The 14394-nt window shown below is 41.0% G+C and overlaps 1 protein-coding gene and 1 long non-coding RNA gene across 3 annotated transcripts in view; one reads left to right on the top strand and one right to left on the bottom strand.

Moving 5' to 3' along the window:
- The window catches only part of LOC117446552 (uncharacterized), a 48346-nt gene that overhangs the window by 22077 nt on the left and 11875 nt on the right, over positions 1–14394 (top strand). The gene's annotated exons all lie outside the window — the stretch shown is intronic.
- LOC117446550 (plexin-A2-like) overlaps positions 6497–14394 on the bottom strand; it is an 83992-nt gene continuing 76094 nt past the window's right edge. Inside the window, exons 29-32 of the mRNA XM_034082816.2 lie at positions 13675–13844; positions 13172–13384; positions 10293–10443; positions 6497–8732 (exon numbers count right to left, since the gene is read on the bottom strand). Of these exons, the coding sequence (XP_033938707.1) occupies positions 8637–8732; positions 10293–10443; positions 13172–13384; positions 13675–13844 (630 nt within the window). The 3' untranslated portion in view covers positions 6497–8636. The remainder of the gene's footprint in view (positions 8733–10292; positions 10444–13171; positions 13385–13674; positions 13845–14394) is intronic.

The following is a 14394-nucleotide window of genomic DNA, read 5'->3' on the forward strand; positions in this document are numbered from 1 at the left end:
TCTTGTCACCCCAGTAAAACATTCATTAGACTGTTGGCTGATTAAGTATTTCGGCTAGTTGGGTCCTCGTGAATCACAGCTTCCCCTCTAATGGCAGTAAGGCACATTTTTTACACAAACCCTGGCAGTTTATTTCTACTTTCTAACACCTTGTACCTCTCGATAATTCACTCTAGAAAGGTCCATTTGCTTTACATTTTATAACTTACTTCAAGGCATCGTGCATTTTCATTCTAGAATGTTTCAGTCATTGTGGTTGAAGAAAATAATAAAGAGACACTTTGATTCCGGTCACATGACTTAATTAATGAAATTACCTTAAACTCATCCTGACGATATCAAAAAGACTTGGTCTCAATTTGGATTGTGCCTTTACTTAGACTTTTGACTTAGAAAACCTTCTTCAAAGCTCAAAGATAAAAAAGGATTCCAAAAATGTATGAATATCCTGGTCAAAAATCACGTTGTCAATTCCCTTCAAATCGACACTTGATTTCCACGATTTATGCCGTTTAAACCAATCCAATAGCATCCAATATCGTTGCAGGAGAGAAACAGGGCAAACTAAAGTCACTGAATGACAGTCGTAAAAAAGATAATTTTGTTTACATGAACAAAAAAAACCTTTAAAACCGGCAGTCAAATTGGTGAAGAGCATATTATGACTTGTTTAGGACTCGAAACTCGAAGTTAAGGACTTGTCAACTATGACTTTGGAGTTGAGTGCAAGGTATTGAATCTTGTTGTTGCAATGACTCGGACCCACCTCTGGGAATAGTTGTGTACAAGTACAGTAAGATTCCCTTTACCCCATATCATTATACACAGAAAACAAAAGACGGAGGTAAGGTAATCTGTCTTCTCTGTGACGACGTGTTTCAAATAAGCTGTCACTGAATAGCTTGTAACAGCGCAGGAAACTAACACAGACAGCACGAGCATTCCTCCAACAACCTAACATAAAGCAAATCTGGAATGCATTGCTACTATTGGCATCCTGTGATTCAAAGCCTATAGGCCTCTGCTTCATATGGCTTTATTTGTTTATGGTATATTGACTGTTCTGCACATCTGTTAAAGATTATGCAGTTTAAAAACATAGCCCCCATTTCTTTCTTTCAGCTGCAGCCGTTTCTTCAGTAACAGTACATTGCCATCATCATATATCTGCCGGTGCTGTAGATTATTTCTGACAGCAGTGTGTGTTTTCGCTTAGCTTGCAAATGCGTTTCAACCAGTTATGAGGATTGTGCTTTATTTCCGTGCAGACTCACCGTATTGTGTTTTTAATGATTTCTAAAATGTATGAAGTAGTGTCTCAGGAGAATAAAGGAAACCTCATTCCATATTTTTAAAAAGTGTTGTGCTTGTACTTTCTCACAAGGAGTCCCCTTTTAGAAACACCCTATACTTGTAAGACCACAACAATCCTAAGCACTTGCCAAACAATTGGTATAACTCCATTACTCGCCGTCTTCTTCTTTCTGTCAAAGTGTATTTAAAAACGTGCGCACATCTTGTGCTTTCTGTGAATATGAACAGAAAACAACATTTCATATTTTAATATTATGCACAGTGTGTACAGAATATCAGTATGACAATACGACACCCTCTGTCCTTAGACCCTCACATCGTACAAGGAGAAACTTCCGGAGAAAACCCAGTTTAAAGGGGAACATGGGAGAAAGCTCAGGGAGAGCAACAGAGGAGGGATTTAATAGTGTTTCATTTAGTCTCTATATATTGATACTTTTGCTGTAACGTAATGTCCCCTCTGTGGGACGACTACAGCAGTTCTGATTCTGATAATGAGGTAACGATAGCCAAACTCTGCAGATGAAAGTAACAGCATAGCTTGAATCTTACTGTAATATTTGACCTCTGGGATGTCTTTTAGACAAAAGGTCGGAAGTGTTTTATCTATGAAGACTTATTTTGCGGTCATGGAAGTTTAAGCTAATTGGACAGTGACTTTTGTTTATAGTTCAATACGTTTCTCAGTGTTAGCTTTTATTCTGTCTGAGAGCAAGAGTTCACCGGCAGCGGACCATTCGAGCCCCAGGCAGGACATAGGACAGGAAGTTGTAAAACGGCATCTTGTCTAATGTGACGATCTTTTGTGTGAAGACCATTTCTTTGCCCCCATTCATAATTAAAAATATATATTATCTATTGAGATGCATGGTTCTGCTTTGACTTAATGAATAAACAAGGAGAGGAATTGGCATGCGCTGCTAGATTAATTAATTAAAGCTCTTACTGAGAGGGTGTTTTTAATTAAATGTTGGTTTATTTATTTGTACAAACACATACGCAATCCTACACAATCCCATAAAACATACAAGTTGGAATACACTTTTATATGGGTGCCATAAATCCCACCAAGCTCACCCATTGGCTACAAAGGAGGGAGCCTGTCTTGGAGTGATTTCAGGAGTGCTGGAGAAGGGGGGAAAGGGGGCGGAGGAGGGGGGAGTAGTGGGAGGGGATTTAATTTCAAACAGCAGCAAATGTTGACCGTTACCTCTGTGGGCTGAGCAGCGAGGTCTCTGCCCTCCAATGAGCGGGAAGAGGACAAAATAAATTGGAAAGAAAGGAAGATGAAGTCACTTCTTCTCAAAACGAAATTGGTGTCAAGGTCTACCCCGGTGTTAGTCCTTCACATTCTAAGGGCAGAGTGTGGGTTCAGAATAGGTCTGTGTCTTGACTAAAGCCTGTGTTTAGAAAGGTCATGACCTCAACGACCACATGGCTCTGCATATGTTACTTACACACACACACACACACACACACACACACACACACACACACACACACACACACACACACACACACACACACACACACACACACACACACACACACACACACACACACACACACACACACACACACACACACACCCTCACCCTCAGGCAGCTCTGCTAAAACAGACACTTTTTGTCCTCTTCATGCACCACATTGTCACGGCCTTTCATGCCTGTGATAATAACTCTGGCCAGTAGATGGCACCACTAGACTGGAGTGTTGCGGATCAACCTCATGGACATTAGCTTCACCAGCACATCATTAAATCCTTAATTTATTGTTCATGCTGTATATTTTTGTGGAACTGGAAGCATTTCAGTGTATATAAAGAATTCAGCTTTTATACTTGGGTGGTAAATAATGAAGGCAGTTATGCCAGAGTCTGCTAGTGTCGTTGCTAGTGGACAAAAGAGAAATTACTACAGCAAATTGGGGAAATAAAATGCCGTCATGGTTTAGCTCATCCAATAAATCCTGAAACAAGTTGTTACTGATAGAGGCTGAGCTGTGGTCCCTTGAGATGTATTCTATACAGTCATCTGGGATTTCTTTCCTGGTTTAGACAGCTGTCTTTTGTCCCTGGCAAGAACAAACATATCAGAGCCTGCTTGATTGTGTGCGCTCTGATAAGGCAGTCTGCACTTAATTAAAGCAGCAGGAGACTGATGCTTGCAGACCTCCATCGCCTGGAGGCTGCGTTCCAGAGGTGCTTCAGGGAATTTGAAGCCTGATTGTCCGGTAATGGGAGTGTCCATTATGGAAAGAAAAAACAAAGGTACCACACATTTGTATTTGGACCTACTGATAGTGGATGCTGGATTTCTTCCCAGCTTAAAGCCACCAAGGAAAAGCATCCACTGTTTACAAAAAGATGTGTATGTTCAGTTATGCAATCTAGCACAATAACCTACCTAAAATGTACGTTTTATTGGCTTATTTTCACCATGTGATCGCAGCATTCCTTCCTATTTCATTGCAGGTCTACTGTAAGCTCCTAATTTCAAATATACTGACAAAACACTTACAATAATGAAACAATCTCACTCTGCCAACAGTGACAGTATGCCAACATTATAATCCCAGACTGTCAACAAGCGTTCCGGTCCCAGCTGTGGGCTTCCCCGTTTCCCTCGTGTTTTGAGCTTCTTGCAGTGTTTCTTTTTTATTCACAGGGTTTTGTGTTGGCAGTGATTTTAGTAAAAGCTATGCATGTTTCTGAAATTGGTGAATGTTTTCTAAATGCTGCGCATGTGTTGTCAAGTTGCTGAAGATGTTTCTTCATTTGCATGTGCTTTGCCAAAGTAGTGTTTTTTTATTTGCAAATCTGTTTTGAAAGTGCAGCGGGATTCTCGCAATGGACTTTTTTTGCAGCGTGTTTGCCTTTGTCGGCCACCCTAATCACCAGTCAACCCACAGACAATACATTTACGGATATATATAACAAAGGACGGGATAGAGTCCTAAAATGTAGGGTATGAAACCAGGGAATTTGGCTTACAAATGATTGTGATGCCTTCAACTGATAGTTTTGTCCAAAATCCAAACAAACAAATGGCAAAAAGTGCTCAGTTTTGGAAATCTTAAACAAGTAATAGTTGACTAATAGTTAATTTTCTTGTTAAACACTCGCCTTGTGATAGACATATCGTGAGCATTCCTGTTATCTCTTTTTCTATTTACATATATTCCTTTAACCACTCGCTACCGTGAGCTGAAGGCAATTGAAAGGCGCCTCTGTTGGGTTTTTGAAGGTGTATAGAAAATCCAAGGCCTTTTTACCATTCAGTATTCACTCCACAGTAAGAGCCACAGTTTGAATTATTCTTCAAGATCTGCAGTCTGTGTGTAAGGTCAATTTCCCACTGAATGAAATATCTTGAGCAGCAGGAGAAGCTGAGGACAAGTTCTACAAGCGATCTCACAGAAATGAGAAAAGTGTGTTGCGCTGTTATTTTACTGTACGTTACAATGTAGTGACATCAATCATTGGCGAAGGCATGATTGAGATATTGTGACACCTGTCAGGGGTTGATAGGAGAATGATGGCTTTCTAAGGGCTGTAGTAGCTCCATAAACCTATGAGGCACCATCCAACCGCGGTGTCCATCAAGACGATATCCCGCGGCTCGCTCCGCTGACAGAAGAGGAGGTTTGAGTCCTAATGATCCTCCTCTGCGTGTGGAAGCAAGTGAGGGGGAATGTCTGGCTGCTGATTGGCACTCTGACAAGCAAAGAGAGAATAGAGAAAGACGAGGGGTTATAGCCTGGCAGGTGTACAGAGGACCCTCCGATACATTGATACCACCCTCACGTGGATCTGACAGGTAAAGCTTGGGTTGGATGTTGGGAGAGATGCAGTCCTCCCCCTCCTCCCCCCTCTGCCCACAGCCCCGAGGGTTAAACATGAATAATAAATCCTGCGCTCCTTATGGCAAGTGCTGATGAGCTCCTATATGCTGCTCACATGCCTCACCAAATACTGTCACAGTATGACGCCAGTGTAAACATCACATGCTGTTGTCTTTCATACAATTCAAAGGGAAGCTTATGTCCTTCAGGATATTTCTTTGTTGTTTCACAAGCTCAACTCTTCTTTGATATCAACTGTGCTACTCTGGCCAGACTAGGCATGTTCAAATGCATTTGTAAACACCAGCTTTCCTTTGTATGATTGCAAAAAACATTTTCCACAAACAACGTTACTTCCGGAATTAATTATACCACTATCTGTACTTTATTATAAACAAGGTATGAATTGACTGTTCCATTGGTACATGTTGTGGACCTTACCTGTTATCCCAACCTGGTAGCCCATCGCCCAATTTCTGCCAAATGAAAAGTGTGTGCAATTTTCTATAAAAAAATACATTGTTTCTTATATATCTATTAAATTAGAAGGGCTCGTGGACACTTCTCAACATAATTGTCACAATTTTTGTTGGACCGTATCAAATGTTGGTTTTAAGCTAAATCATATCTGTAGTCCCTTGGCCGGCGAAAGCACAATAACAAATACAATCTTTTCAAATAACACTTGTATTACAAATAACACTTGTATTATAAACTATAATGTCCCCAAATGTGTGGTTAATTTATGTTCAAATATTACATTTTGAGCACCAAAACATACCAAAGCACCAAAAATATTCTGTCAGTTATTTAAAAAAAAATAGTTGAGATCAACGATCTCTTTTTCAAGGAAGACTTGCAGCAATTCATTGATACAAAGCTGGATTAAAGCGTGCGGGTGGTGATGTCAGAGGATGGCTAATGCCGTTTGTGTATGTGTCCAACAATTATGTTAATGTTGAAGAAAAACCCTTTCAAGGAAAGCCAATAATAGCTTAACTGTCAAATTAGCATGCTAGTGGTCCACTAACATAATAAGAATAGATTATCCAGTCATGTGTGGCAGAGTTCAGATTGGCTCGGAATTGACGTCATTTCTCACAACAGCAGACCTTTGTCTCTGAAGTAAACAACATAGAAAGTCAGTATTCCTGAATAGTATTCCTTTAAGATGCTGTGGACAATCATCTCTCCACCAAACTGCTCTACGCCAAGGACATTGTATTCATTCATTGTATTAGTATAATGTAGTATTATAAGGTCAAAAAGCTTTGGTTAGTTTATTCAACAAGGGCTTTATTCCGAATTTCGCATCACCAGAAAAGAAACCAGGCGAAAATCCTTTTCATCAGCTGCGCATTTAATGTATAACAACAGTACAAAGTGAATCTTTTGCTTGCAAAATAGGAGTGTTTTTTTATGTACAATATTTTTACAACAATATATAGTTTAAAAAACATTACAGTTTAAATGTCTGACAGTGTATTGCACAACACATTTATAAATTATCACCATCAAACCACACATGAAACAGATGAGTTCTGCCATATTTCAACACTTAACAGGAAATGTATTATTTCTATAATTGTATCTTGCTCTTCTAGATTAGCATGAATAAAGGTCCTGTGGGGAGCACATTAACCCCACTGATACTGAAATGGTAAAAGGAGCAGCGCTCCGGAAAGACACTGATAGACAGTCCATGTGACTTTTACATTGAGCGATGAAACAGCCTAAAGCACAGAAATAAGTTCATTTTTCAGCGGTGAAATACAAACAATCAAAACTAAAAACCTTGAATGACCGCGATGCCTCAGACTGGATTTTTCATCATGATAATAGTTTGCAGTTTAAGATATGGCACTCTATAAATACAGCAGCAAGGATAAAGCAAGCAATCAGGTCAAATGTACATATGGACGCAAAATAAAAACACGTGAAGTTTATGCTGAAGGATGTTAAGAGCTGTGAAGCAACAGGACCATATGCTGATCCAAATACATGTATCAATAATCATATATCCACTCTGTGGACAAAATATTAAAATCACCTTATAATATCTCCAGGGAGAAAACTCCTCCCAGCTGGTTTCTTACATTTCATTTCCAGGTTATGTTCAAAATAAAAAATGTTGGGAGGATCAATAAGGCATCAAAGCCTTCATCAAACTTAATCTGATCGGATTACTTCACAGGAGCAGCAGGTGTTCTTAATATCTCGTACACTCGGTGAATTTCAAGTATCGCGCTTAATGTAAACAATGACTGATGAGAGGGGGAGGGGGGCGCTGTTGGCCAGGGCTTGGCTAATCTGATTCCTGATCAGACTTAAAGCATCATTAATCATGCTTTCGGCTACAGTTCAATTTGGTCTCCACTTATCTTTGAACGGCTGAATTGGTGGTCTATAGATCAGCACTCTACAAAATGTCCTATCTTAAATGGGATCTTTTCCGTACAATGACATGTATTATTAATAACTTCTACGGGAGCATTTAACATGAATGAAACATGAGACATATTATATTTGGCACAAAAACCCCGGGATTTGGTCCGGAAATATATCTACATATATTTCATATTTGAAGGTTTGCAGTGCTGTAGCCAGACCCTCACCTTTTTCAATGCCAAATTGTGTACTGTTCAATCCCTGGCGGAGTTGCGATTCATTACATCTTCATTTAAAACAAGGACAGGGAGCTTCAAGTGTGGAAATGAAAAGTAATGGCATCACAGTCTTTAGTTTTCTCTTCAGTAAGCCTTTAAAAGGCAATAGGGAAAGGCTTAGCAACACAAAGTTACACATCTCTGCGCCAAACAGCGATGTCAGTCCAAGCCCGTGATATGTACTGCGAACACGAGTCCTTCATCTTTGACATATAAAAAGTACTTTGAATCCTGTCTCGCCAAACGTGCCATCCCTTTAAATTGGCTCCTGTCTTTGTTGAGCTCCTCCAGTGACTTTTCAGAGTCATTCTTTTATTAAGTGCTGTTCTCTTCAGAGCTCCAGCCATGCCACACACACACATTTAGTATAAGCACCGACTACAAAGACAACCATTACCCAGCGGAAAATAATTGGCTGCAAATTCAGCAACCGTGATGGCCCAAAGCGTCTTTGTGTCTCTCTGTAGGAGCGTTTTAGAAGTTGGGTGTTTGCCTGCTGGAGATTCTTCTGAAAAAACGATGACATGGGATTCGAAAGTCGTGCTTTGGGACGATCTGTGTGCTGCGGAGTGTGTATGTACATTTGTATGCGTGTATTAATCTCTTTCGTTTGTTTATACAGTAGGTCCATTGAGTCTGCAATGACAGTGTACATCAGGATTTGAGTGTGTGTGTGTATAGGTGCTTAGGTGTGATTGTATGTGTGTGTTCACGTGTGCATGAGAGTACCACGTGTGTTGCTGATGGGTTTAATACTCAAATGGGCTAAAGTATGTGTTGTAGTGTTTGTGTGTCTGTCTGTATGGAGGTGTCTCAGCTCTCTATAGACATGGCTGCGATGATCTGCTCCAGTTTGTATGCCAGCTTCTGCTTCCGGGCCTGTTCATCCTGCTCCAGTGCCTCAATAATCTAAAACACACAAAAACACACACAAGGGCACAAACTATGAAACTGAGGCTTATTGTTCAGAAATAGGAATCATACAAATATGCAAATACAGAAAAAACAGACTTACAACACCAACAACTTCCACACTTAATAGTATTGTACATGTGGCTGCACTTGATTGTTAGCTCCTAATATATTGTCAATTTGAATGTATCATTTGATTGATCAGAAGTTGGTGCATATGTGTAAACATAAGCAACACCATCATTCACCGGTTCCAGCTGCTCAAATGCATGCAGTAGCTGCTTTTCCAGGTTATATCTTTGGAGATGAAATATCCTCATATCTTAGATTTCTGGGCTTTCAACTGACAGAACATGACATTTGAAGATGCCACCTTGGACTGCGGGAAATTGTGATTTTTACTCTTTCAGACATTTTATAGGCCAAGACTTTGAACAAGAATAGATCGAGTCATCATGTTGCCCCACATTGCCAAACATTTTAGGGCAATTGAAATGTTTATCAATGAACTGAAAACAAGGACCTGAGAACACCAAGGGTGTTTCTCAATCTCGAGTAAAGCTGCTCCAGAGCCACTATTTCAAGCATACTACGTCATCGAGTGCCGCCGAAGCACTGTTCCAATGTCCAGCATACTTGAAATTCTACCGAGCCCGGCGTAATTCGTTTGGAGACATTTCGAGGCTGCACATGTGTAGACTCCGCGGTCTTAAAATCCCTACAATGCTTTGCGCACGGACCAATTTCCCCAAATCTGTGGCGGAAAATGTAAGGCGGGGCCTCTCATATGATGCACACTTGCTAGCCTGTTCCACTCTTCATTTTCCGAGGCTAGGAAGTATTCTTGCCTCGCTTCTGAAGCAAGGCGCTCGGAAGACATGTGTTACCAAGCAAGCATACTCGACATTGAGAAACACCCCGTGATAGCGACCTGGCAGATTGACACAATAAACTCACCATACATCATCAGAACAATATCTTGTTCTTTTGATACTATGAGCACTGTTTATCACTCACTTATTTCTGTACAACACTACCTACTTTCAAATCTGCACAGCCCTCCAATTAAACTAAATATAAAGTGTCTTTTGTCACATTTTCACTGTACTTAGTTATTAGATATTGTATATTTATATTAAACATTTGTTGTTAGTTTTTAATGTCAACTTTTTTGAATCCGTCTAATTCATGATCATTCTCTTACAACTTATTTCCTCATACTGTGTTTATGTTTGCACCACTATACACCAGGCAACAAACCTGATTCTGATTCGTCAGGAAAATATTTACTGAGGTAATTTTCACGAGTATTTTTAAGGAATTTGGGAATTTCTTGCAGTTTGGTGCGTAGCGTATAACGGGTTTAACCAAGATTCAGAGTCTCATGATAACTGTCGTTTAAAACACCCATAGTCATCTTATTATTTGCCACTATAAGAATAGCTGCTTTAACATACATTGTACATACATACAAACATTCCAACTTCAGTCGGCTAACCACACCATCAGGACCCCTCCAGCACATTCCCATGTTACAGAGTGTTGACTGGGCCTCACCTCTTGGCTGTACTTGCTGACGTAAGTGTAGATCTCATGGAGGGCACTGAGCATGTTGAACTCACTGGAGTGAAGGCGGGCCTGTTCAGCCAGATAGGCATTCATATCCTGATCACTGATGGCAGGCAGGCGGTTGATGTCAGCGTAGTACCTGAGAGGAGACACACACACACACACACACACACACACACACACACACACACACACACACACACACACACACACACACACACACACACACACACACACACACACACACACACACACACACACACACACACACACACACACACACACACACACACACACACACTCAGAGTCAAGGGCATGCATATAAAAGCTTTTCTCCTCACCTAGTTTCAGTCTACTGTTGTGTGAGCTCAAAGAATATCTAAAGGCAGGCATTTTGGCAGGAATAAGGAAAGGCATCACTCATAGGTTCAGTCATTCAGTCAGTGATTTCAAACCACACCAGAACTCTGTTTTGCTAAACAAACACACATATAAATTAACTTACGAAAGCTGTTACTTCCAACCCTATTAGAGCAGCATCATTAATTGTGCCACAATTTGCAATAATAGCTTTATGCAATGCCATGTGTATACTAATGCATTGCAGGGAGATCTGATGAACCAATCCAAGTGTTACTTGCATCAACTAAGGACATGACTCCGTTGTCCTGTATGAGCAGGCTTTAGACCAGAGAGTAATGGATTACATGTTACAGGATAACGTAAAAAGGATAAAAAGAAAAATCTTAATCAGATTACTGGTACATTTTTTGAAAATGGGAATTTAATTGGGATATTTTTAATTTTTAATTTTATAAAGTGAGGCGTAATATCCTTAAACTCGCACCCAATACGCCAGCCAATCAGATCGCGCGTCTTGCAATGGCTTCGGTGATTGGCTTGATTGCCAAGCAACGTCCTTCACCTTCCTCCCGAACGTCTGAGCCTTTCGGTTAGCTTTCGTTTTTTCATTAGCTCGATGTCTGCACGAAAATCTAAAGTGTGGCTGCATATGACTGCCAGTCTGAATGGTGGGGTCTGTATCCACTGCAAGAAGTTTATTTCTGGAAAACATGTTCTACTGTCACATAAAGTACAATACAGAGTACAGGAATGTACAGTCTTCAAGCCTGTGTTGTCAAACGTGTTTTTCATTGTTTGTTCTGTACTAAAAGGTCGAAGTCCCACAATACATTTTAATATTAATTTGACATGTTAACTACACTGAAAAAAAATATAAACGCAACACTTTTGTTTTTGCTCCCATTTTTCATGAGATGAACTCAAAGATCTAAAACATTTTCTATATACACAAAATAACCATTTCTCTCAAATATTGTTCACAAATCTGAAAAAATCTGTGATAGTGAGCACTTCTCCTTTGCCGAGATAATCCATCCCACCTCACAGGTGTGGCATATCAAGATGCTGATTAGACAGCTTGATTATTGCACAGGCTGGCCACAATAAAAGGCCACTCTAAAACGTTCAGTTTTATCACACAGATGTCGCAAGTTTTGAGGGAGCGTGCAATTGGCATGCTGACAGCAGGAATGTCCACCAGAGCTGTTGCCTGTGAATTGAATGTTCATTTCTCTACCATAAGCCGTCTCCAAAGGCGTTTCAGAGAATTTGGCAGTACATCCAACCGGCCTCACAACCGCAGACCACGTGTAACCACACCAGCCCAGGACCTCCACATCCAGCATGTTCATCTCCAAAATCTTCTGAGACCAGCCACTCGGACAGCTGCTGCAACAATCGGTTTGCATAACCAAAGAATGTCTGCACAAACTGTCAGAAACCGTCTCAGGGAAGCTCTTCTGCATGCTCGTCGTCCTCATCGGGGTCTCGACCTGACTCCGGTTCGTCGTCGTAACCGACTTAAGTGGGCAAATGCTCACATTCGATGGCGTCTGGCACGTTGGAGAGGTGTTCTCTTCACGGATGAATCCCGGTTTTCACTGTTCAGGGCAGATGGCAGCGTGTGTGGCGTCGTGTGGGTGAGCGGTTTTCTGATGTCAATGTTGTGAATCGAGTGGCCCATGTTGGTGGCGGGGTTATGGTATGGGCAGGCGTATGTTATGGACGACGAACACAGGTGCATTTTATTGATGGCATTGTGAATGCACAGAGATACCGTGACGAGATCCTGAGGCCCATTGTTGTGCCATTCATCCACGACCATCACCTCATGTTGCAGCATGATAATGCACGGCCCCATGTTGCAAGGATCTGTACACAATTCCTGGAGGCTGAAAACATCCCAGTTCTTGCATGGCCAGCATACTTACCGGACATGTCACCCATTGAGCATGTTTGGGATGCTCTGGATCGGCGTATACGACAGCGTGTTCCAGTTCCTGCCAATATCCAGCAACTTCGCACAGCCATTGAAGAGGAGTGGACCAACATTCCACAGGCCACAATCAACAACCTGATCAACTCTATGCGAAGGAGATGTGTTGCACTGCGTGAGGCAAATGGTGGTCACACCAGATACTGACTGGTTTTCGGATCCCCCCAGACCCCCGCAATAAAGCAAAACTGCACGTTTCAGAGTGGCCTTTTATTGTGGCCAGCCTAAGGCACACCTGTGCAATAATCATGCTGTCTAATCAGCATCTTGATATGCCACACCTGTGAGGTGGGATGGATTATCTCGGCAAAGGAGAAGTGCTCACTATCACAGATATTTTCATATTTGTGAACAATATTTGAGAGAAATGGTTATTTTGTGTATATAGAAAATGTTTTAGATCTCTGAGTTCATCTCATGAAAAATGGGAGCAAAAACAATTTCAATACTTTTTTATATCCTTGAGAATGGCATTTGATTTTGCATGGGCGCAAACACACATACACACCTTTCTACCCAGCTCTTGTAATGCGGTATATCCTTGGCGTAGAGCAGTTTGGTGGAGGGTGAGTCTTTGCCCAGGCGGTGTTCAGAAGTAGAGCATGAGTCCATGAAGGTCTGGGCCACCACCGACAGACAGGCGTCCGTGATGCTGCTCTTATGGATGTCAAACACAAACTGGGGATTCTTGATCACGTTAACCCAGAAGCGCAGGGGCAAGCTGTGGAAAATAAAAGAGTAGAGTGTACAAAGGAGTAAGAGACGGGAAGATTTTAGTCTTCGTCTTTTTAATTGTGACCTTTATAAAATTACAGTTTGTGCAATAGAACAAAAGTTGGTAGTTCTTCAAAGAGCAGCATAGAATAAGATAAGGTGGCACTCTGGCATTAAGGGTTGAATAATTGTTCACTTGGCCCCGAGCTTTGCCTGTTTTTATTAAAAGTTCTATAGAAAAGATTGCCAGCAAGTGTGATGTCTCTACAGTGGAAGTTAAGTAAGGTTCCCTCTCACCAGTTGCTCTTCCAGGTGTGACGGACGTCCGTGTCGTGGATGCCGTGCTTGTCGGCCTGCTCGTCCAGGAAGTCAAACATATATTTGATAGCGAGCGGCAGGGCGGTGCCCCGACACACAGTGCTGAACAGGGTCTCAAACAGGTCGTCCACAAACTTCTGCAGGGTGCCCTATAGAAAACAGAACAGAGTTGAGACCTCGTGCTGACTGCATTCAATCCAAGTGGAAAGGCTTCAAATGCATAGAAAATGCAACTGAAGATGACAAAAATTGGTACAAATTGTATACAATAATTCCTAAATCTAACTGAACTCTGTGATATCAATTGCCTCTCATTTTGTCATATCGTATTGAAATGCGTAATCAAACATGTTAAAAATGAACATTTAATTATTAAATACATTTATCTCCTGCATACCTTTTTACTAGAATGTATGTAACATATTGCACATTTGTCAGGTAGATCTCTGAAACCATCCTAGTGCCGCACTTATATCTTTGTAAATGAAATATTTTCATATCTTTGGGTTTTGGACTGTTGTGGGAAATTGTGATTTTCACTTCAGACTCGAGACTGTTGGTCAAGTCATCGTGCCGCCAACCATTGCCACATACTTTAAGGCAATCAAAATGTTAATGAATTAACTAATGAACTAAAAGCACTTTGCGAAAAGGTATTAAGTTGTGAGACGTAAACGAGGAATTTAATCAGAACTGCCA

Source organism: Pseudochaenichthys georgianus, chromosome 5 (assembly GCF_902827115.2).
Source record: "Pseudochaenichthys georgianus chromosome 5, fPseGeo1.2, whole genome shotgun sequence".
Classification (NCBI taxonomy): Eukaryota; Metazoa; Chordata; class Actinopteri; order Perciformes; family Channichthyidae; genus Pseudochaenichthys; species Pseudochaenichthys georgianus.